The sequence below is a fragment of the Dermacentor albipictus genome, chromosome 1 (genome assembly GCF_038994185.2).
Source record: "Dermacentor albipictus isolate Rhodes 1998 colony chromosome 1, USDA_Dalb.pri_finalv2, whole genome shotgun sequence".
NCBI classification, from domain to species: domain Eukaryota; kingdom Metazoa; phylum Arthropoda; class Arachnida; order Ixodida; family Ixodidae; genus Dermacentor; species Dermacentor albipictus.
The window spans coordinates 148,872,755-148,894,151 of record NC_091821.1 but is presented as its reverse complement, the minus strand read 5'-3'; the positions used below and the strand labels follow the sequence as shown (position 1 = coordinate 148,894,151).

Genomic DNA, 21,397 nt, shown 5'->3' with positions numbered 1-21,397 from the left:
TCATACTGGCGACTTTCTTCTGAGCAATACAAAAGTTGCGTTGCAACTCACTGATTCAAAAAAGTTCATGAAACGCTTGAAACTGACTAAATAAACAAATAGAAATTATGTAACGGTTCTGCGGAAACCTGCAAGGTGGAGAAAAGTAATTTTTTAAGGGAAAGTGAGACATGCACCCAATCATAGCAATTTCTATAAAGGAAGCCCGTACGGGTTCCTCAAAAGAAAAGCCCCGCAGTTGAATAAAAATTCGTCCTAGTCTGGTACTTGAACCCGGAACCACCACCTTTCCGGGGCAGCTGCTCGAATTTGACTTCGCCCTGCCATCAGCTAGCTGCCTGGTTAGCTCACATGCTAGAGCGACTGCCACAGAAAGGCGGTGGTCCCAGGTTCGAGTCCCGGACCAGGACGAATTTTTCTTCAACTGCGAGGCTTTTTGTACAAGGAACCTGTGTGGGTTTCCTTTGTAGCAATTGCCATGATTGGGTGGATGTTTCATTTCCCTTAATTAATTAACCCTTTGAGGGTCAACAACGTAACTATACAGCGCCGCGAACAAGTCCAAAAATGGTCAATGCCATATATTTACGGCGCCGTCTGTGCATTTAAAAACGTGGCAATTTCCCAACTTCTTTGCTGTCATGTGCTGCCACTATGTGGGAATGCAGGGAATTTTTTTCGCGCCAGTTTGCTCCCGCGCGTTTGTATACTACAGCTTGCACATTGGCGCGCGCGAGCTGGAGGTTTCGGCTTCTTGTGCTTGCAAAACTGACGGCTATCTCGTTACTAATTGCTCAAAGGGTGACCACTTGTTTCTCAGTCGTTTAGTGCTCACAGGGGTGCGCATAGGAAGGATGCCGCCGTGCATGTGTTTCTGTTGCTAACTTTTTTTTTTTTGACACTCGCGAAAACTAATTGCTTCTGGTTGGCGATAAGATGAAGATCAGTGGAAGTTTGTCACACGATTTGCTTTCTTGAAAGGCACACAACCACACAGTTTTCTTGAGTGCGCGCACCTACGCAGTTCGATTATGCTATGGATGAACGTATTAGTGTAAGAGCAGGAACATTTGAGTCTTGCGAAATATTCTCGTGTGCGCATTTTCAAAGCGTTGAACTACGTGTACAATAATGCATAAAATTTTAAATTCTTATAAGCTTATCGACCCTGGGTGGCCGCATATAGCGAAAAAAATTGACCCTCAAAGGGTTAATTACTTCTCTCCACCTTGCAGGTTCCTGCAGAACCGTTACGTCAAACTCTTGCCTTTGCTTCGAGTTTTCAACAAATTCGACTTTGCCCTGCCATCTGCTAGCCACCTGATTAGCTCAGATGGTAGAGCGGCTGCCCCGGAAAGGGGGTGGTCCAGGGTTCGAGTCCAGGACCAGGGTGCATTTTTCTTCAGCTGCGAAGCTTTTCTTTCGAGGAACCCATATGGGCTTCCTTTGTAGCAATTGCTACGATTGGGTAGATGTCTCATTTTCCCTTAATTAAATAGAAATGATGTGGGTGCGACTGCATAGGAGAGCTTTCTACTCACTATGGGATGCTAAGCATCTTGTTGTGGCATTAGTATTTGGTAAATCTGGTTCATATACTTTCATACATTTTATTATAATTACACTGTACCAGACTGCATGAGGCTTGCCATAGTGGGCATGTACCTGCTCGAAATAGGCAATATTTACAAAAGGTGCAAGAACTGCAGCCAAAGGCAGCCAGCCAAATAATGCAGAACTTCTGCAAGGACTATGCCTATGTTTATTCATGAATGCTTTGCAAAGTACTAGGCAAATTTAAAAAAACTACATTCTTGGGCAACACACTGAGTGAAATTTTATTTAGGAAATGTATCTGAGGATATTGTACTTATTTATTGCCTGCAACTTAAACAATTCTTCACTTAGCATTATCATGCTGAAAATTAAGTAAATCAAATTAGCACAAAAAAAATTAGTGCATTTCATTAAGAAATGCAGAAAATCAGATTTGCCACAGCGACTGAAAAATGTGCCTTTTAAAGCATTAAAGAGACGATGGTGAGCCATGGCACATTGATAAAAGATGATTATCTATCCCCCTTTAATGAGTAGGCAAGCTCTAGTGCAAGCTTTCACACCATGGTGCACAGTTATTGTGGAAAAGTATAATCTGTCATTTCACCTTCATGTTCTTCAGGAGATGCTCCTTTCTTCTTGTACTTTCGTGGAGTCTGCATAAACAGTGGAAATATTGTCCGAAGGCCCAAAATATCAACAAACTTGTTGCAGTTGTCAGTGCCTTCCATATTGCATGTGGCAAAGTCGAGTACTTTTAGTGCGCCACTACGCGACATCTTCTTTTCTCTAAAAAAAAAATACAGAGGGAAGAAGAGAAATAGCATAGTTGTTACATGGAGGAAATCAACAGCTTTCTGCATTTACAGCACAGAAACTTTCCACACTAGATGAACTTTTGCTTTACTACACCCACTTAGCATCATCACCAGTAATCTATGAGCGCTGCAGTCCATTTTACAGTTGTTAATGGGCTTCTCGTGCCATGCAGTGTAGGTTAAAAACTAAACAGTTTAATTTCTATGTGGTTGCTTCTAATACCAGTCGAACTTCAATTAACAAATACAGATATAACAAATCACCAGCTAATACTAAGCAAATCTAAAATGTTTCTCACCGATATCAGTGTGTATCAAATATATGCTTATAATCATTTTTGAATATAATGTCAGATGCGACTTCGTTAAAACAAGGTCCGACTACATGTGGTTTCCATTATGACCTGCAATGAGTATGTTTGTGGAAGAGGCTTCTTTTCTACTGTATTGACGCTGAATACAGAAACAGCCAAGTCTTATTTAACCCTTTCAGACACTATGTACACAAATGCATAGTTTGTGAACTCCCGCCTTTTCCTCTGAATGTGTTACAGATTAGAGAATTTTGCAGTTCCAGCCTAATTCTTTACTCTTTGTCTAGCAACTGTGGCCTGTACTGCATCGCATAGCAAACATGGATACACTAATGTGCTAAATATCCAGCATGGCAGCACGTGGTTTGGTGTTGACAGATGAGCTATTTTTCTCATTTTTTTCCTGAATTTTACAGCTTTAAAAATATTATTCATATAGCAATCATGAGACTGTCTCAATTTGAAATTGCAACACCCTGTAATTGCAACACCCTGTGCTGCAATTTGTGCATGGCAACGAACATGTACAAAGCATTATGGATACATTCAAAATGCTCTATAAACCCTCTATGCAAAGTGGCCTGCAGTGTAGAGCATGGCTTGATATGGTGAACTGCTTGCGTATTTCTGCAGCATTTGTTGGACTGCCTTCGTCCTCGTTTTCTGAGAAGAAACTTGATAATGTGTACAAGCAATGTACAAACACGCTCCTGGAGAAAATGCATGAAGAAACATCTTGCACGTTAACTCAAGTAACAAGGAGGAGGAGGATGTTGCCGGAGTTGAGTTCGTCAGTTCCACTTGCACTGAAGATGTGAATGAAGATAATGTGCAAGCTGTAGAATTTACAAGTGTCTCTAGTACTGTGGAAAAATGTGGAAGGAACAAGCAAGTACTAGCTCCAGCTCAGCCGGCACCAGCTCATTCTCATTTTTCCCAGTGCTCAGGTGAACCAAATGCTCCTTATGTACGTGACGCTGATAGATCAAAAGCTTTTGTCTTTCTGTGTTCAAAGCAATACTTGGAATGTGTCAGAGTCGACAGCAAGACGTGGTTGAGAAGATTTACTTCACGCACTGTTGTGGAGATATGGCCACTTTTATTGCCATACTGTGGCTCAACAAGGACCACAAACAGTTTGAGGAAGTTCTACAGGAGTTCTGAGGGTATCACCTATGCAGAAGAAGAATTTTGAAGCTTTACTCTTCTTCTGGAAAGAATAATATACATTCTGGGTAAATTTCAAGCAAACTGATCATCTGGAATAGTAATACGAATGTGTAGAAACTTTGAACTTCATTTTCCCCTTTTTTTTCAATCTTTCACTGCTTTTCCTACAAGTGAAACAAAAATCCTTGCACTTAATGTGATGCACTCTTCGCCAAATTTGGCATGCACAAGGATTAGGAAAATGCAAATATCTAGGCTTTGTTGTAATATGCAGCAATTTTGGTCATGTTTAATACAGGAAATGAATTGGTCAGTTGAGGTTAACAATTTTTCCTTTAATAGAGCAAAAGGAAAATAATTTTCGAGCTTATTTGCACTGGATCTTCTATAAGGAACAATATATGCTATTTTATAATACTCCCCTAGGCCTAATACCAAGCACCAAGCTTGCACAAGAGACCGTGCTTTTACCACTTTCTGGGAGCACAGAGAAATACCAGGATAATATAGCGAGAAACTAAAGACATATACTAAAATAGGAGATTGAACTCCACATTCTCTAAGAAATAGGCACGCAGACACGGACACAAGAAAAGGAAAATGGACAACAGAAATGCTACTGCTTTTAATATATGTATTCCACTTGTATCCGTGTCTGCACGCCAAATTTTTCTAACATGAATCCCTACCCACCAGCTCAAATTTCTGCCATTCTATATTCTGGATAAATTTTGAACAGCTCGCTTTATTACTAATGAATATGGACCTCTGAGGCACAACTCCTCTTAAGATGAAGTGAAACTTAAATCACACTTGTGCTCAAGGAGTCCCTTCATGGCTTGCTAGATTAACACAGATGATATTGAAGGAACTCGCTTCAATAGCTGAAAGCTATCCAGGCAGCATAAGCAGTATTGATTAAGCATCAGTAATCTCCGGAGTTCTTCAATACAGTTATCTAATTCATATTCTGCTACTGACCAGTCACTTCAGAGATCACACTACACACTGAGACAGAACGCAGCAAGTATTTTCTGTGTAGCATAATACCAATTTAATATGACTGCTACGACAAATATTTAAATCTGCATTATGCAGGGTAACTTCACTGCATTAATGTCACACTTCAGGTAGGTTAACTTCAACATGAATTTCACATTTTATGGCATAGTATATAAGTAAAGCTTGACTGCATATAAAGATTCAGCAACATAACTGCTTAGCAGAATAAGGTTAACCACCTCAGGGGCGCTATAACATAAAGCTATCCCAAACTTTTCTATTCCAATTCTGCAATCTGCCCTCCAGGATTGGTCAAAAATTTCCGGGACACCTCCACTTTGCCTGTTTTCTCACGCGACGTAACAAAAACCACAAAAACACCCCATCTGATATGATGTGTGCACACTGATTATGCATGTTTAGACCAAACGAAAGAAAAATAATTATTTCTCATTTGACACCTTTTTCACCATAATACTCTGCCATTGGTCAAACGTTTTCAGGCTGCACCCACTTCGCCTGTCTGTCATGCAACGTCACAAAACTGGGAAAACTCGTAGCTTCAAAGTGATGTGTACGCGTAAAACATGCATTAATATGCCGAACAAAACTGAATTCTTTTCTGAATAGCCAGAGGCTGCCCCGTTCCGAAAGGAATTGAAGATGGCTGCCCATCGATTGTTCTGCACTAGCTACTGGGAGCAGCCGTGGGGCATGGATTTATTTGCATATAATAAAAATTTTTCCGTGGCACTATAACATTATCGAGCTCCTTCGGCATGCATGCAACATCACTTTGCCAACTATTCTTTGCTGAGGATCCGTTATGGCGGCATTTCTAACGTTCTGTTGCACGCCACCATGATTTTCGACCATCCTCCACAAGCTACGCAAGGGGAAGCGGATAAATCACAGAAGCTGGCACCACCCTCTTCAGCCGGTTATCTACTTTCACTGTTCCGGCTCAGCCCCATCGAACGCCTCTCCACTTGAGCGTCCTGCTCGCCTCTTGTCAGCCAATTCGATAAGGAAATCTGCTCAATGTAGGCAATGCTATTCACTTTGGAAGCAAGAAAAGTCACCTCCTATAAACGAGGAGCGCGTTTCATTGGGCTTTTCAAATAATGCTGCGGGTTACCACACGATGCTTGCGTCGGTGGTTAAGTAAATTTTACCAGCGCAGGATTAGGGGAGGGGGGGCTAAGGGGGCTGCAGCCAGAGGCCTCACCTTGGACAGTAGGAGAAGGGGGCCCATTTATTCTCACCTGCTTAGTATATGGAATCATGGGCAACGGAACTTCGAGCGACATGTATGAAGAGAGAAAACCAGAACGAGCAGACGAGGCCCCCCGTCTAATGTAACAGCATGTGTTTAGCCTGATCATTTGGGGAGAGCTTGTCGAGCTGTAAAAACAGGAATCCCCCGCCACCCTGGCGGGGCCCTCTTTCTTACGAAGCGAGGTGCGTTTGCTTGGAAGAGTTTTCATGGTTTCCTGTCAGTCCGTCTGTCCAGTGCTGCCTGGAGAGGAGGGGCAAGGGGGAAACACCTAAAACATGTAATGTGGGATGAGGATCTAGATCTCGCTTGCCCCTCGTCACCATCACGCCACCCTCCACCTCTCAAATAGTTCCGCCGCTGTCCTTCTCATAGAAAGGATGTGCTGCAGTACCCAACAGTGCCTCCCAGTCAACTTTTCTTTACCATGATGGTAATTTGGGCGGGGGAGGATGAGTCCGATAGCAGATGATGATGAGTCTGATGGCAGAGTCTAGGCAGGAAAGGAAAGAAGACGTGGCACATGCGTTTGTCTGCATGGCGTGGGGCATGGAATGTTCAATGTTCGGGCTAGGGTTGTGGAAGAGTGAAGGCGGAAGTTGGAGAGCTGGACAGAAAGGCCTGTCTCCAGGGCCCATTCCTGCCTATACTTGCGGACAATTTTCTTGGCTATGAAGCAAAGGCTACGGAAACTAAGCACGCCTCTTTCACCGCTGCTGGAAGTAGGCTCGCAGTTTTGCTCTCGTTTTCTTTCGTGGGAAATAGAAAACAAATTCAGTTTGTACAGCAGCTAATTTGAAATGGTACGTAACATTCACCAGTCAGCTATTGGTATTTTATTGTATTTTTATGTGGGGTAGATGCCCTTCCATATCACCCCATCAAACCACCGTGGGTGATGGTTCAACCTTCTGTATGCGTACATGTCCCCGGCATACTAAAGAAATCATTGGTTCCCGTCAGTGGACTACAATAACTTGCTCTCGCGTACATCTGGTCAGAATACCAATGTTCATGTTTACACTGACGGCTTCGCGTCATAAAGGCACCAACAGCAGCTGTGGTGATACCAGCCCAACAGATGACTCGAGGTTTCATACTAGACCATAATTCTACATCAACCGCTGCAGAGCTTGTGGCTATTTGGGAAGCGATTCGCCACATCTGCGGGGAAAGACCTCAAGAGTGGTGCATTTTCACAGACTCAAAACCCGCGCTGCAAATTTTGCGATGCTTCCTGCGCCACACCGCATATCAGGTTCTGGCACTGCAGATCACCAAGCTACTTTCATGCGCTCAAGAAAAACACCACCGCATAGTGTTCCAATGGATCCCGGGACACTGTGGGCTCAACGGCAATGAGATGGCCGATGCTGCAGCAAGGCGCGCCCTCAGCAATGGCCTGCGAACTGTAGTGCCATTCTCCAGACCAGACATCACATGCCTCCTGTCGAAATTAATGAGGAGTGCGACGAGAAGATACTGGGCCCAGCCAGACGCTCGTCACGTCCGCCTTAAAAGGCTGGATCCCAATATGAAAGTCGCCTTCACGCACAAATATTTGCACATTACTGGACGGACAGACTCCCCGGACTGTTCAGTGTGTGGCGTTGTAGAGACTATAGAACATGTGCTCGTGGTGTGACCTGAGTATGCGCGCGAAAGACTGACAATGGCAGATACCTTGAGACATTTACACAATGGATCACTGTCGGAGGACCTCTTGCTAGGCGAATGACCACAGAGTTGGCAGACGACAGAGACAATGCGTGCTCTTTCACATTTCCTAGGTGACACGGGCCTGGACTCACGCCTGTGATACCAGTTGTGTAATGTGTCCTTCAACTCGTTCATCCCATTGTCATTCCCCATTGTGACCCTTTTTCTTCCCCTCTTCCCCTTCCCTTACGTAGAGTAGCAGGCCAGATGCTTCATTATCTGGCTGACCTCTCTACATTTTCCAGTCATTAAAATACTTCTTCATTATTGTATTTTTAGTTTGCTCTTTCGAGTTTTCGCACACCCGACGCTGTCGCACGTTTTGCACATCCATCAAATGCAAAATGCCGCCTGTGTCTTCTGGTGACTGACCGTTGCTTGCTGTTCCGCTAATCAACCCCCGGAAGCTGGTGGCCAACTAAAGCAACAAAACACTCTTGAAGCACACAAAAACAGTTTGTCCAGCGTCTACACGGAAACCAAGCGAACCCATATGGGAATCGCAACCATCGGCATGTAAAAATGAGTGAGCGAGCTGACTGCTGCGCCGGCTCTACCGACGACAGCGTCGGTTGCGCGTCCAAGTCCTAATCGACGCGATATGGCTGCTTCGGAGCTCCGACGCAGGCTGCAATGCTCGCTGTTCAGAACTTGGTATGCGAGTAAAAATTTATTCATGCCGAGGTAATTGTATCTGCCTTGACTAAAGTAAAGAGGTTGTGTGAGTTTGGCAAAAACTGAAACCGGTGCTGAGCGCGCCCGGACTACACTGCATATGAATACAGTCATGTGCGGAAGCTTCGCCTCCGTAGGTTTCGCTTCATAGCCAAGAAAAGTTGTCTGCGAGTATAGTGGCTGCGCACCCTCGCGCGCGCTCGACGGAAAAAGTAGGTCAGACTGGCCACCGAACTTTCCAGAAAGAAGTAGAAAAAGATGACTCAGAGGCGACGGAGGGCGTGTAACTTCGCCCGTGCTAGGAGTCGCCCTCTCCCCTTCGTTCTCACGCTCGGTGTCGACGGACCGAAAGAAAAATTGAGAACCTCCCAGAACAGACGATTGCTCCTAGCGAATAGGAAGACGAGACCAGAACGGGAGAAGGAGTGAGTTTGTACGGAGAAGGAGAAAATTTGTACAAGGAACTCTATGCGTGTGTGAATGCCTGCTTCGGCGCTAGTAACAGACAGACGTCGCATGCGTCTATAAAAGGAAGTTGATCGCGGGCTGCGATTCAGCCTCAAGCCGCCGGTTAAGCTTGCATAAGGCCAGCCGCTGAGGAGCTCCCGGGGGATGCACCACTCTCGGCCAGCCACGGACCATTCAGGCAGCGTGCGCGTCATCAGGACGGCCACCGTTGGACACCTGCGGTCGCGTCGGACTGACGAAGTGCCCGGTGAACAATTAGCATCCATTCATGCGAAAATGTTTGGTCGGAAGCATCAAAGTGGTGCGTCTAAATGAAAGGCGAAGTTAGATGATGTGTGGTGTTTTATGGCGCAAGGGCCAGGTTTGGCCAAAGAGCGCCATGACAAGTGGTAATGTTAACAATGTATTATGGATGACGTGCACAATGAATTCATCATGGTAGATGTGATATGGCTGTAAAAGGGCCTAAAAACTTCTGCTTAAATGGCGTAGAATATATACATGCTAAAATAATGACGCTGACTGGGTAGTGATGTGGGCTATGACAATGGGCTTTCGTTAAAAACATGATGCAACAAAGCATAACAATGAAACCAGAGTTCCAAGAGAGCCCTTGAATGCAGGCCTGTTAGTTATGTGCTAAAAGTTGCCCGGCCAAATGATTTTCATGGTGTCGGTTTCGGCTAAGAAATCTAAAACTATCTGCAGATTAAAAAATGGTTTATCGCTAAGTAACAATGCAGGGTGAAGAGATATATTTTCCCGATATGCAGAAGGGAAATACTTTTTCCTCTCTGTTTCTATTGCAGAGCACTAAATAAGAACATGGAGGATCGTCCCCAGTCAAGGGATGAGAGTGGGTACCGTATGTGTGGCCTATCCTTAATCGGCAAAGAGGTACTTCCTTGTACCTTGCTATTTTCCCATTTATCCAGTTCCCCAGTTTTGGTTTTATTATGTGAAGCTTATTCATTGCTTGTTTATCCCACTCGCCTTGCCAATGATTCCTCAATTTACGGCGTAGAAAAGGCTTTAGGTCGGTGGCAGGGATGGGGATATTTGAATCTGCGTCGCTAAAAGTTACTGACCTAGCGCTTTCATCAGCAGCTTCGTTGCCTTTTATACTTTTGTGACCAGGTACTTAGCATATGACAATCACTTGATTGCACATATATAGGGAGCACAACAGACTGTACATCTCACTAAAAACTAAGTTCTTATATTTTCTTGGACTAAGTAGGGCTCTGACTACACTTAATGAATCTGTAAACACAATAGCCCTAGCAAGTTTTGTGAGCCTTATGTTTTGAATAGTTCATAGTATAGCGTAAGCTTCTGCTGTAAAGATACTTGTGTGTGGATTTAGTGCCCCGGATACTGAAAATGAAGGTCCTAGAGCTGTGTAGGACACTCCTTTAGAGGACTTGGAAGCGTCTATATAGTATTCTGTACAGGAGTACTTCTCCTGAAGTTGACGAAAATGGAATTGTATATGTGTTTCTGGCGGCCTCTTAGATATTTCTACGAAAGAGAAGTCGCATTTAATGGTCTGCCATTCCCATGGTGGGAGCAGGCGAGTGGGTGCCATTAGGACATTCTCTGGGACTAAGACACCTGTTTCTTCTGCCAGTGTTATCAAACGAAGGTTCAATGGAGCTCTAATAGCTGGGTGGTTACGAAATAGCCTGGCAGTAGACACTTCACGAATAGATGAGTGAGATGGATGCTGCACGTCTGATTTAACCTTGAGAGCATAGAAATAAGTTAAATATGTCCTTTGGAGATGTAATGACCATTCATTACACTCCACATACAGGCTTTCTACGGGACTTGTCCTAAAAGTGCCTGTAGCCAGGCGTATACCCAAGTGGTGAATTGGATCTAGCATCTTCAAAGCACTAGGCGCAGCAGAGCTACTATATACTATTGCTCCATAGTCGAGGCGGGACCGTATAAGGATTTTGTAGAGGCTCAAAAGGCATCTCCTGTCATTTTCCCAAGATGTGTGGGTCAAGAGCTTCAGTAAATTCATTGTCTTCTGACATCTCGCTCTCAGATACCTAAGGTGAGGGACAAATGGTAGTTTCGAGTCTAAGATGATTCCTAAAAATTTATGTTTGTGGCTGACAGATAGCAGCTGTCCATTAAGATGGACAACAGGGTCAGGTAATATACCTCTCTTTTTAGAGAATAGAATGCACATGCTTTTTTGGGGGTTTAACTTACATCCATTCTCGTCAGCCCACTTAGATATTTTGTTTAGGCCAAGCTGTACATGTCGCTCACAGATAGAAATATTGCATGATTTAAATCCTATCTGTACATCATTCACACACACTGAATAAAACATTGTTCGTGGTATGACCCTACAGAGGGAATTCATTTTTACTATGAATAGGGTGCAGCTCAGCACACCACCTTGTGACACACCTGTTTCCTGTGTAAATTGACGAGATAGCACTTTACCAACCCTCACACGGAACATACGATTAGAGAGGTAGCTTTGAATCAGGTTCAAGAGATTGCCTCTGACACCCATACCAGCCAGATCGCGAAGAATTCCAAAACGCCAAGTTGTGTCGTATGCCTTCTCCATATCTAAAAATACCGCTAATAAAAACTGCTTGTGCATGAAGGCATTTCGGATATTCGCCTCCATGCGGACAAGGTGATCTGTCATACATCTACCCTCCCTAAAACCCCACTGCAAGGGGCCTAGTATTTTGTTTCTTTCAAGATAATGAATTAGGCGTCTGTTTACCATTTTCTCAAAGAGCTTGCATAGGCAGCTTGTCAGAGCTAGTTCTGTAGCTGCTGGGCGAAGTCGGATCCTTGCCCTCTTTGAGAATAGGAGTTATGACTGCTTGCTTCCAGGCAGATGGAATATAACTGGCAGAGAATATGGCATTAAAAAGGGATAGTAGTGTTTTGTGTGTTTCGGCGTGTAGGTATTCGATCATCTCATAAACTATTCGATTGCCTCCAGGAGCTGATTTATTGCAACAGTTCAGTGCAGCCTGAAATTCTACCATGTTAAATGGTCGGTTGTAAGGTTCATTTTTATTTCCTTTCTGATTCAGAGGCTGTTGTTCTGCTTGCTGCTGATATCTTAGAAATGTATCTGAGTAATGGCATGAACTCGAGATGTACTGAAAATGTGCCCCTAGCGAATCAGCTTGGTCCTCAATAGTGTCTCCTTGTGTGTTTGCTAAAGGTAGATAATGAGTTTTGCGGCCTTTTATTTTGTTGACCCTATTCCAGGCTTTCCATTCGTCTGTATATGAATTGATGCTACTAATGTATTTGTGCCAACTTTCCCGTTTGGCACGGCGGCGTGTTCTTCTATCCAGTGAATTTACTTTCTTGAAATTGATCAGATTCTTGGCAGTTGGAGATTTGTGAAGGGGACTCCAAGCCTTATTTTGATTTCTACGAGCTTCCTTGCACTCCGCATTCCACCAGGGAACATGTCGTTTGGAGGGCGATCTATTTGATTCAGGGATACATAGTGACGCCGCATCAACAATAAATGCTGTCAGATATGCCACGGCGTCATCAATAGGAAGTGCAGAGATGTCTTCCCAGGTCATGTGGGTGAGTTCTTTATAACGTTTCCAGTCGGCTGACTCGACTTTCCAGTGGGGGACGCATGGAGAGCATTCATCACGTTTTGTTGATTTTTTGACAATTGGAAAATAGTCGCTTCCATATGGATTTTTAAGCATGTTCCACACTAGATATGGTACGAGTGTACTAGATGCAATGCTTAAATCGATCAATAAAACAGTTTCGTTTGCTACGCTATAGAATGTAGGCTCTTTATTATTTAGTAAGCATGCACCTGTAGTCAAGAGGAAGCTTTCTACTAAGCGTCCCCTGGCATCACAACGACAACCTCCCCAAAGGGTGTTGTGTGCATTAAAATCTCCGATGAGAATATAAGGTTTGGGCAGTTCATTAAAAAATCTTTGGAATTCTGTTTTTGAAAGATGGTAGTTCCGGGGCATGTATAGCGAGGAAATTGTTACCAGTTTATTAAACAGTATCGCATGGACTGCAACTGCCTCTAGGGGTGTTTTAAGCTGTAATTGCCGACAAGCAACATCCTTATCTACAATTATTTCAATTGTTCCTTAATGTTGTCTAGGTTGTGGAGTAAACCCCTGACGTTCCATTGTATTATCTGTGTATCCATAATGTATGTGTTTTGTGCTGTGTGTCTAAGAAATATAGATTATATTATCTCATGAGACCTTTCCAGGCCCCATGATACGAGATCTCTCTTCTTTCCTGGCGTGCTTGAGGGAGCTGTGCCGTTCTTTAGGCGTCTGAGACGCTGGATTTGTGGTTGTATTCATCACCTCGTCTGAGGCGGTGGATACTGCCCGCGGAGTGGGCACTTTCGCGGGAGTGGTGGGTCGATCTGCACGGGCAGTGGCTCTGGGTCCAACAGGCCTGGAGGTCTGCTGGCCCTCATTTGCGGAGGACGGAACAGCGCTGGCTGTTCCAGTCAGGGGGGCGGATGGCGTGACCGCCATCACTCTCCGAGTGACTTGGGCGGCCGCCGAATGATGTGGCACTGCCCCCCGGCACACCACATCGGTGTAGGAAGGACTGCTCCGATTGTTGGAATAGAAACGCTTGTGTGCCGCTAGGAAAGTCAGATTTAGTTTCACCTTGAGTTCTATTATTTGTTTTTCTTTTTTCCACAAAGGGCAGGATCACGAATAAGCAGGGTGGTCTCCTTCACAGTTGGCACAGTGGGTTGCTGAACTGCAAACGTCAGAAGAGTGTTCGATGGAGCTACTTGGCACAAGTAGCACGCCCTCTGCAGGTTTGTGACCCATGCCCAAAACACTGACACTTAAAACATCGACATGGGTTTGGAATGTATGGTCCGACACTAGCTTGCAGTAACTGGTCTCGATTAATTCAGGAAGAGTGCTCGTTCCAAAAGTTATGATTATATGCCTAGTTGGTATTTTTTTTTTGTCATCTCGTCTTACTTTAATCCTGTGCACCTTGACAACGTTCTGTTCTTGCCATCCTTCTAGTAATTCACTTTCACTAAGTTCCAGAAGGTCATCTTCCGAGATGAACTCGCGCACTGTATTCATCGTCCTGTGTGGGCCTACTGAGACGGGAATGTCCCCAAACGCTACAAGTTTCGTGAGTCTGTCGTATTGTGGCTTGCCGAAAACTTCGAGAAGATCACCGCTTCCAATCTTTGTCACCTTATAACCTGGGCCTATTGCTTCAGTGAGAAATTTGGCTACAAGAAAAGGTGACATCATTTGGACCGTCTTAGTTTCGTGTTGACTGTGAACAACGTGGTATTTTGGGAAGGGCTCTTTAGGTTGCATAAAAAAGCTGAATGGTTCATCGATGCGCCCCCTCTTTAGGGAGCGATCAGGCAGTGGGGGAAGCGCTTGCCATGCAAAGTTTAGAAATTCGGCGGCGATGGTGGCCACCCACCACCGAGCCCAACAAGGGGACACTACAAGGTTGGGAGAATACCTGGAGACGCCAGTCATGCATCGCCGCTATAACCTAATATAAAATACCCAAGTTTGGATAATTACACCAGGTTAATAACCCTTGCAGCCCAGAATATGGAAGTGAGAAGAAGTGATAAGGAGACAGGAAAGAAGAAACAGCAAGAGAGAAATCAAAAGATTGAAGAGGGGGACAGGGAAAGGCAACTGCCGATTCCCTCCAGGTGGGTCAGTCAGGAGGTGCCGTCTATGTGAAGCAGAGGCCAAAGGGGTGTGTTGCCTCCGCCAGGGGGCCTCAAAGGTCCAAACACCCAGCATCGGCTCAATCCCCAGGATCTCTCTTTCCCCAGACCGCGGACGGCTACACATGGGAGGGTACAACCCTCATGTAGAAAGGCGAAGTTAGAAAGAGAAGAGCGTGAAAAGAAGCTATCAAAGATGACAAAGCTTTTGTGGAGCAGTATGATCGCTCTACCCAGAGTCCGTGTCAAACTCCCAATAGTAATGACTGTGCTTCTGTGGAGGACTTGCCACGGTTTCCTGGCAAGAAGCAAGGTTTGACTCATCTTGGTTGTCTGGATCCTGTGAAAATGGTGCCAACCTCGGTGGTACACATTTCTGAGCAACCGACGCTAACCGAGCCCTGTCCTGTTCCTGAGTCAGCAATGTCTATGCTACTCGGCCGGGCCCCTGCCACAGAGTTCCAGGTGTCCGATCCGCCACGCCCAATCTGTCAAAAACCATTTGTGATGAATTTATCGAGCATATGGCAAAGGCTGTCAAGGAATGTCTCATTGACGAAGTGAAACGCGCAAAATACTTCTCTTGTTGATTCAACTCCAGACCTTACTCAAGTTGATCAGATGTCAGTTGTTTTACTATACTATTTAAATGGGAAAGTGTACAAACACTTTTTTGAATTTGTTCCAATTGAATCGCACATCGGCTTGTACCTTTTCGATACCGTGATGTCCCTCTTGACGACCAATGGCATCTCAATTGATGATTGTATGGGCTAAGCCTATGATAATGCGAGTAATATGCCCGGAAAATAAAAGGACTGCAAGCTCAAATCAAACACCTGAACGAATTGGCAGTCTACGTCCCGTGTGCTGGTCATTCATTGAACTTAGTTGGCGCGTGTAGCGTTGACAGTTGCCTTGAGGCAGTCAAATTTTTCACTGTAATTCAGAGACTGTAGGTGTTCTTTGCTGCCTCACCTAAAGATGGAGGTATCTTATGGACAGCATAGGCGGAACTCGCCAGCAGCTTGTTTTGCAAAGTCTCTCTGAGACCAGGTGGTCAAGACACGCTAATCATGTAAGGCCATTCTGAAAAATTTCAATGCAGTCTTGTGTTACCTTGAAGCTATATCAAAGAATGAGGAAGAAAACGGTGACACTAGGAACGAAGCGCACTCTCTCTTCAAGAAAATGACCAAACTAGAGACTGCATTCATGGCAATTTTCTGGAGTGAAATCTTGGAGCGCTTTGACAAAACTAGCGCAGCACTTCAGAAACCAGGCCTACACATTTCAACTACTGTAGACCTGCTGAGCTCTCTAGAAGGCTTTGTTATTTTTTTGCAACCTCTCATTGATACCTTTGGAGAGAGAGCACGCATGCTAAGTACCAATCAATGTTATCAGGATCGTATCAGGAACGCATCGTTCTGAGTAAGCACCCGGACTGAAAAAGCGATAGTGCACTACAAGGTAGAAAAAAGTTTATCGCAGAGACCTACAATGTTGTACTTGACAGTCTAGGCTCTGCTTTGCGAGTGTGAAAGGCTGCCTACACTGAACTCTGCGAAAGGTTTGGATTCTTAAAATTGCTGACAGAAGTTGGGAGCGAGGCCTCTCTGGCACAGCAGGCTGAGAAATTGGTGAAAACCTACAAAAATGATTTGGAGCCAGAATTTTCTGCTGAAATCGTTCAGTTTGCGAACTTTCTGCACAACTCTGTGTGCCAGGACACGAGTCCCCTGGGAATAATGAAGTTGCTGCATAAAAGAAAGCTTATTGATGCATTTCTGAACCATTCTATTGCTTTGCGAATGTACTTAAGCATACCCGTGGCAAACTGTGAGACCGAACGATCATTTTCCAAGTTGTTGCTGATAAAAAATCGCCTTCGTTCGAGCCTCCTTGACGACAAGGTGAACTCGCTTGCTATCATGTCCATTGAAAGTGACCTCCTCTGTGATCTATCCTTTGAACAGACTATATCTGATTTCGCCAAAGCGAAGGTGCGAAAGATGCCATTTTAAAAGAGGACTGTTTATGCTATACATGAATACTTCCAATAGGTTGGTTGTGTCGCCTCCCAACCGCCACGTTGTCAATGAAACGCTGAGCAGGGTAATTCAAGATATGTAAATCTTCGTTGTTCGTCTCTTGTTTGTTCTTCTTGTGATATTTAGCGAGCGTATAAAGAACTGTATTTTTTTTGTTTTTGATAGTGCCACGTTTATTTGGTGTCATCCTTGCTTGTCTTACCTTTAATGAAAATATTTTCAAATGATGTTTCGTAATTACAGTTGGTAATTTTCATCTGTATTGAGGTGCATTTTTATGGTGTTTGTATTGCCTTAAGTATTGTATATATCTATTGCATAATTATAGAGTAATGTGTATAACGATTACTGCAGTCTGATGCTTGAATTTTAATAAGGAATGTTTTGGATACAACCATGCGTCTTCTCACAGGATTAAGCTTAGTGATTCAAACAAAGCCTAGCTTCAGAAAGATTGACATCTGAGCTGTGTTGTCTTTTCTACGTTCTTGTTCGTCTTGAGTGCACTAAACTTTTCCTTAAAGCCTAGCTTTTGCTGAAAACAGAATGCAGATTAATCACAGAGTGAACATATGTGTTGGTGTTTACAACAGCACACATTTCACGCAAGTTTTGTTGTTTTCCTTATAATAACAATAATAATAATAATCCCGTTGATCGCACTTCATCCTTCTTAATTAGGTGGAATTAAAATAAAACATGGTATATTTCCAGTAGCGTAGCAGGCGACAGGGGAGGGGGGGGTCAGTATAGGGAAAGGGGGCCTGCATGCGCTTAAGCCCAGGGCCCCCATTTTTCTTAATCCGGCCCTGAATTTATGACGTTGGCAGATTGGAATAGGGCTCCAGTTATAGGGCTCCAGTTACTCGAAAAAAATCTTCTTCGTGCACTTTGTCAGCTCAATGGCACAATGTAAAGTAGCACTGATTTTTTCATTGTACAGTTAAACATCAACATAATGAACTTCAATATAAAGAAATTCTTGATATAATGAAGTATTTAACTTTTTATAACTTCTTGTCCACAGAACACCTTGTAATTATAACCTCAACATAATGAAGTATGTTTATACACAATTTCAATATGTGAACATGTGAAAACAGGTAAAATCCTACTGTATCTTCCTGATTGCTGCCGGCACCTGGTTTGTTCTTTACTGCATCTATGTGAAGCAATGATTGTCAGGCAAGGGAACATGCAGGAGCCTCCTCATACTTGATTATTGTGTTCGATCAGTTTTTTTGTGCAAGCAAGATGGTCCGGATTTCTCCGGACCACCTTATTCTCCGGATTTGGCCCCATGCGACTTTTTCCTCTTTCCAAACCTGAAGAATTGGCTGGGTGGAAAGAAATTTTCTTCAGATGAAGGGGTTATCTCAGTGGTAAATCACTACTTCAAGGGCCTCGAGCCATCCCTTTTTTCTGAGGGGATAAAAAAACTGGAGCACCGCTGGAAGAAGTCTGTGGAGCTGGAAAGGAACTATTTTGAAAAATAAAATAATGTTTTCTGCAAACATAGTATCTTTATTTGCTTTTTACCACACTTATCAAACAACCCTTGTAGAAGAATTGCAACAGAAATGTTTAACAACGCATCGAAAAAGTGTTGATCAAATTGATCAATCTCTAAAGGCATGGTAAGAAAAGATTTAAATTCAGCAACTTGTGGAGAGCACAGCCAGAAGTTAAACCTGCTATACTGCACTCAAAAAGAGACCATGTTGCTGACAGATTAATTAATGCATAATTTGTACAATTGGTTCATATTGCTCACTTTGCATTGTTGATTACTTCAGTTACTTTGTTTCTTATAGTGCTAAAGTACAAACAGTTGTCCTGAAATGTATGCAAGATGTTACAACTGGCCAGTAAATGATGATAAGCCCTTATGGCAGGCTTGACAATTATGCATATATAGCCTATGCTAAAAAGCCACAGTGTACATGACCACAAAAGTCGAGTAGGCAGTATACTGAGGCCCCTGTAGAACATTGGGTGTTACAAAGCCATACAAGAGAGAGGCAGAGTTCTCATTTTCTTGAGCTTCACAGCACAAGACAGAGCTTCAGAAATACCGCTGCAACTGTCCCATGCACATTAGCCTGAAAACGTTGGCCAAAAGCTGTGCAAAATAGGTTGACTTGCCATCCAAGCCCTGCGAAAGTGGATGTCAAGCGAAGCTGTTGCAAAACCCCCATTACGACTGCTGAGGGGTGCATGCAATGCTTTATTGATGGCTTGGATGCTTGTTTTAAGCTTGTTCTTTATTGAAATATGTGTTGTTATGTGTGTTGTATGGGTGAGTCCAATGAATGCGTGTCTAAGTTCACTTTGCTCTGCTGAGCGCTTTTAGCCACTGCATTACGAGGGGAATGAGCCCTTGCATTTTCGCTTGTATAGGGGGGTATGAGCCTCTGCTGATGACAATAATTTCTGTTCACGGACAGACACAAAAAATGCGGACCACTGAGAGGCTAACAGCCTTGCTGTAAAACTTAAAAGAACAATTTGAGTTGAACCATCACATGGCTGATGACGAAACCAGCTGTGACATTACCGAACATTCTTGTTTAAGCACCACACTTATTTAAAATCTAGGTTTGAATGTTGTTGGTGCGGCCCACACATGAGTAAAAACTTAAATATTAGTACAAATGTCTGCTACTTTGAAAAGCAGATGTGCTTACTGCTGTACGCAACAACCTTGTGAAACCTTTATTTTAGCTTTGCTTCAATTGCTACCCGATTTATAATCACCGGCAAATAACTGCGAAGCTGATACAGCTGGAGCTCAGTTCACCAGAAACATGCTGTTCAAAAGTGAAACCAGCCGTGAATGTGGGTGTGGACACACCCTAATATGCAAGGCTGCATGAAAAAAAAAAAAAAACTACTGGGATTTTTGTACGAAATGTAGACAGACTGTATAAATTACAGTCAATAGCGCTCGCAAGCGTTTCATGCAGTGTAGGAGCAATGAAAGCTCACAGCACAAATGTACCTAGAAAGTGCATTATTCTCAGGATGTGGTGCAAATGCACGTGGCGTAGCACAGTGGTAGGTGGAGAGCAGTCTGGAGAGCAGTCTCGAGAGCAGTCTCCCTCGTCATGTGAGAAACCAGACTTAATATAATCTGAAGGTGTTTTGTTTTTGGTATTAAGCTTTAAAGAAAAATCGTCTGGGGGTCCAGACAGTATTCCTAATGCCTTCCTGCACTGATATGCCGAACCAGTCTCTCACATCTTGACAACCATCTTTAGTCAATCTGATTGGCACATGGCACGGGTGATTGCTGTTCACAAGAAAGGTAACCGTCTGCAAGCAGAAAAGTACAGACCCATTTCCCGAACTTCCACTTGCTGGAAAATACTAGAACACATTATCGCACACTTCATTAACAAATTTCCTGAAACTAACAATTTAATGTCCAATTTACAGCACAGTTTCCGTAAGGAGTTATCAGCTAATATGCAGCTTGTAACCAGTATTCACAAATTGGCATTGGCTTTGAGTTCTTCAGGACAGGTTGATCTATTATTGCTCGATATTAAGGTTTTCGACCGTGTACCACATGGAAAACTCCTCAGAAAACTTAAAACATACGGTGCTCCAGATTTTACAGTTAACTGGATAGGATCAGATTTGGCCAATAGAACTCAATTTGTAGATGTCAATGGCTTCTGCTCTACATTCTTACCTCAGGTGCACCCCAGGGCAGTGTACTTGGCCCCATTTTGTTCTTAATGTATGTCAATGACATTACTTTGGCTATAGATCCCAGTGTTTACATTAGGTTATTCGCAGATGAATGTGTGATATTTCGTAGGGTGGCATGGCACGAAGGTCAAAATAGTTTAACTAACAGTCTTGCAGGTATTCATGAATGGCGTTTATAATGGTAGATGAAGTTATACTCAGAGAAAACTGTGCTACTACACATAACAAGAAGAATACCCTGTCCACTTCACCTACACTATAAATAGTTCTCCGATAACAGAAGTCAGTGACTAAAATATTTCGAAGTTACCATAAGCAATATCCTTTCCTGGTCTAGGCATGCTGATGATGTTTACACATCTTCCACCCGCAAGCTTGGTTTCTTAAGACACAAATTGAAATTGGCGCCTCCCGAGCTCAAACTTCTGGCTTTCAATACTTTCATTTGACCATAAATTGGAAATGGTGCAAAGGCATGCTGTTCATTTTATCTTCACTAAATTTAGATCAACTGATTCACCATCCACACTTATGTGCGTGAAAAACATTCCCACACTAGAGCATTGAAGAAAAATTGCCAGATCGAAATTCCTGTACTACCTGTATGAATGGTCACTGTGCCATGACATGCAAAAATATATTCAGCGATTTGTAGCATGCGCATCTTGTCACCGTCATTCTTGCAGCTTACTTCCCTATTCATCTTGCAAAAACATTTTTAAACATTCATTTTTTTTCTACGTGCAATCCAGGAGTGGAATTCCTTGCCTGCCAGTGTCTTTTGAGCGTGCAGTGTCAGCTCTTTAAACATAGTGTCGCATCTGTTCTACCTTGCTATTATATTGTTCTATCTTGTCATTATAACGTGTTCATGCATTCTTGTTCTATAC

General features: G+C 43.5%; 1 protein-coding gene across 2 annotated transcripts in view; it reads right to left on the bottom strand.

Moving 5' to 3' along the window:
* Window positions 1-21,397, bottom strand: part of LOC135903008 (beta-catenin-like protein 1) — a 167,753-nt gene that overhangs the window by 58,245 nt on the left and 88,111 nt on the right. For both annotated transcript variants that reach the window (XM_065433363.1, XM_065433362.1), the window contains exon 12: window positions 2,165-2,346. In XM_065433363.1, coding sequence (XP_065289435.1) covers window positions 2,165-2,346 — 182 coding nt within the window. The remainder of the gene's footprint in view (window positions 1-2,164; window positions 2,347-21,397) is intronic.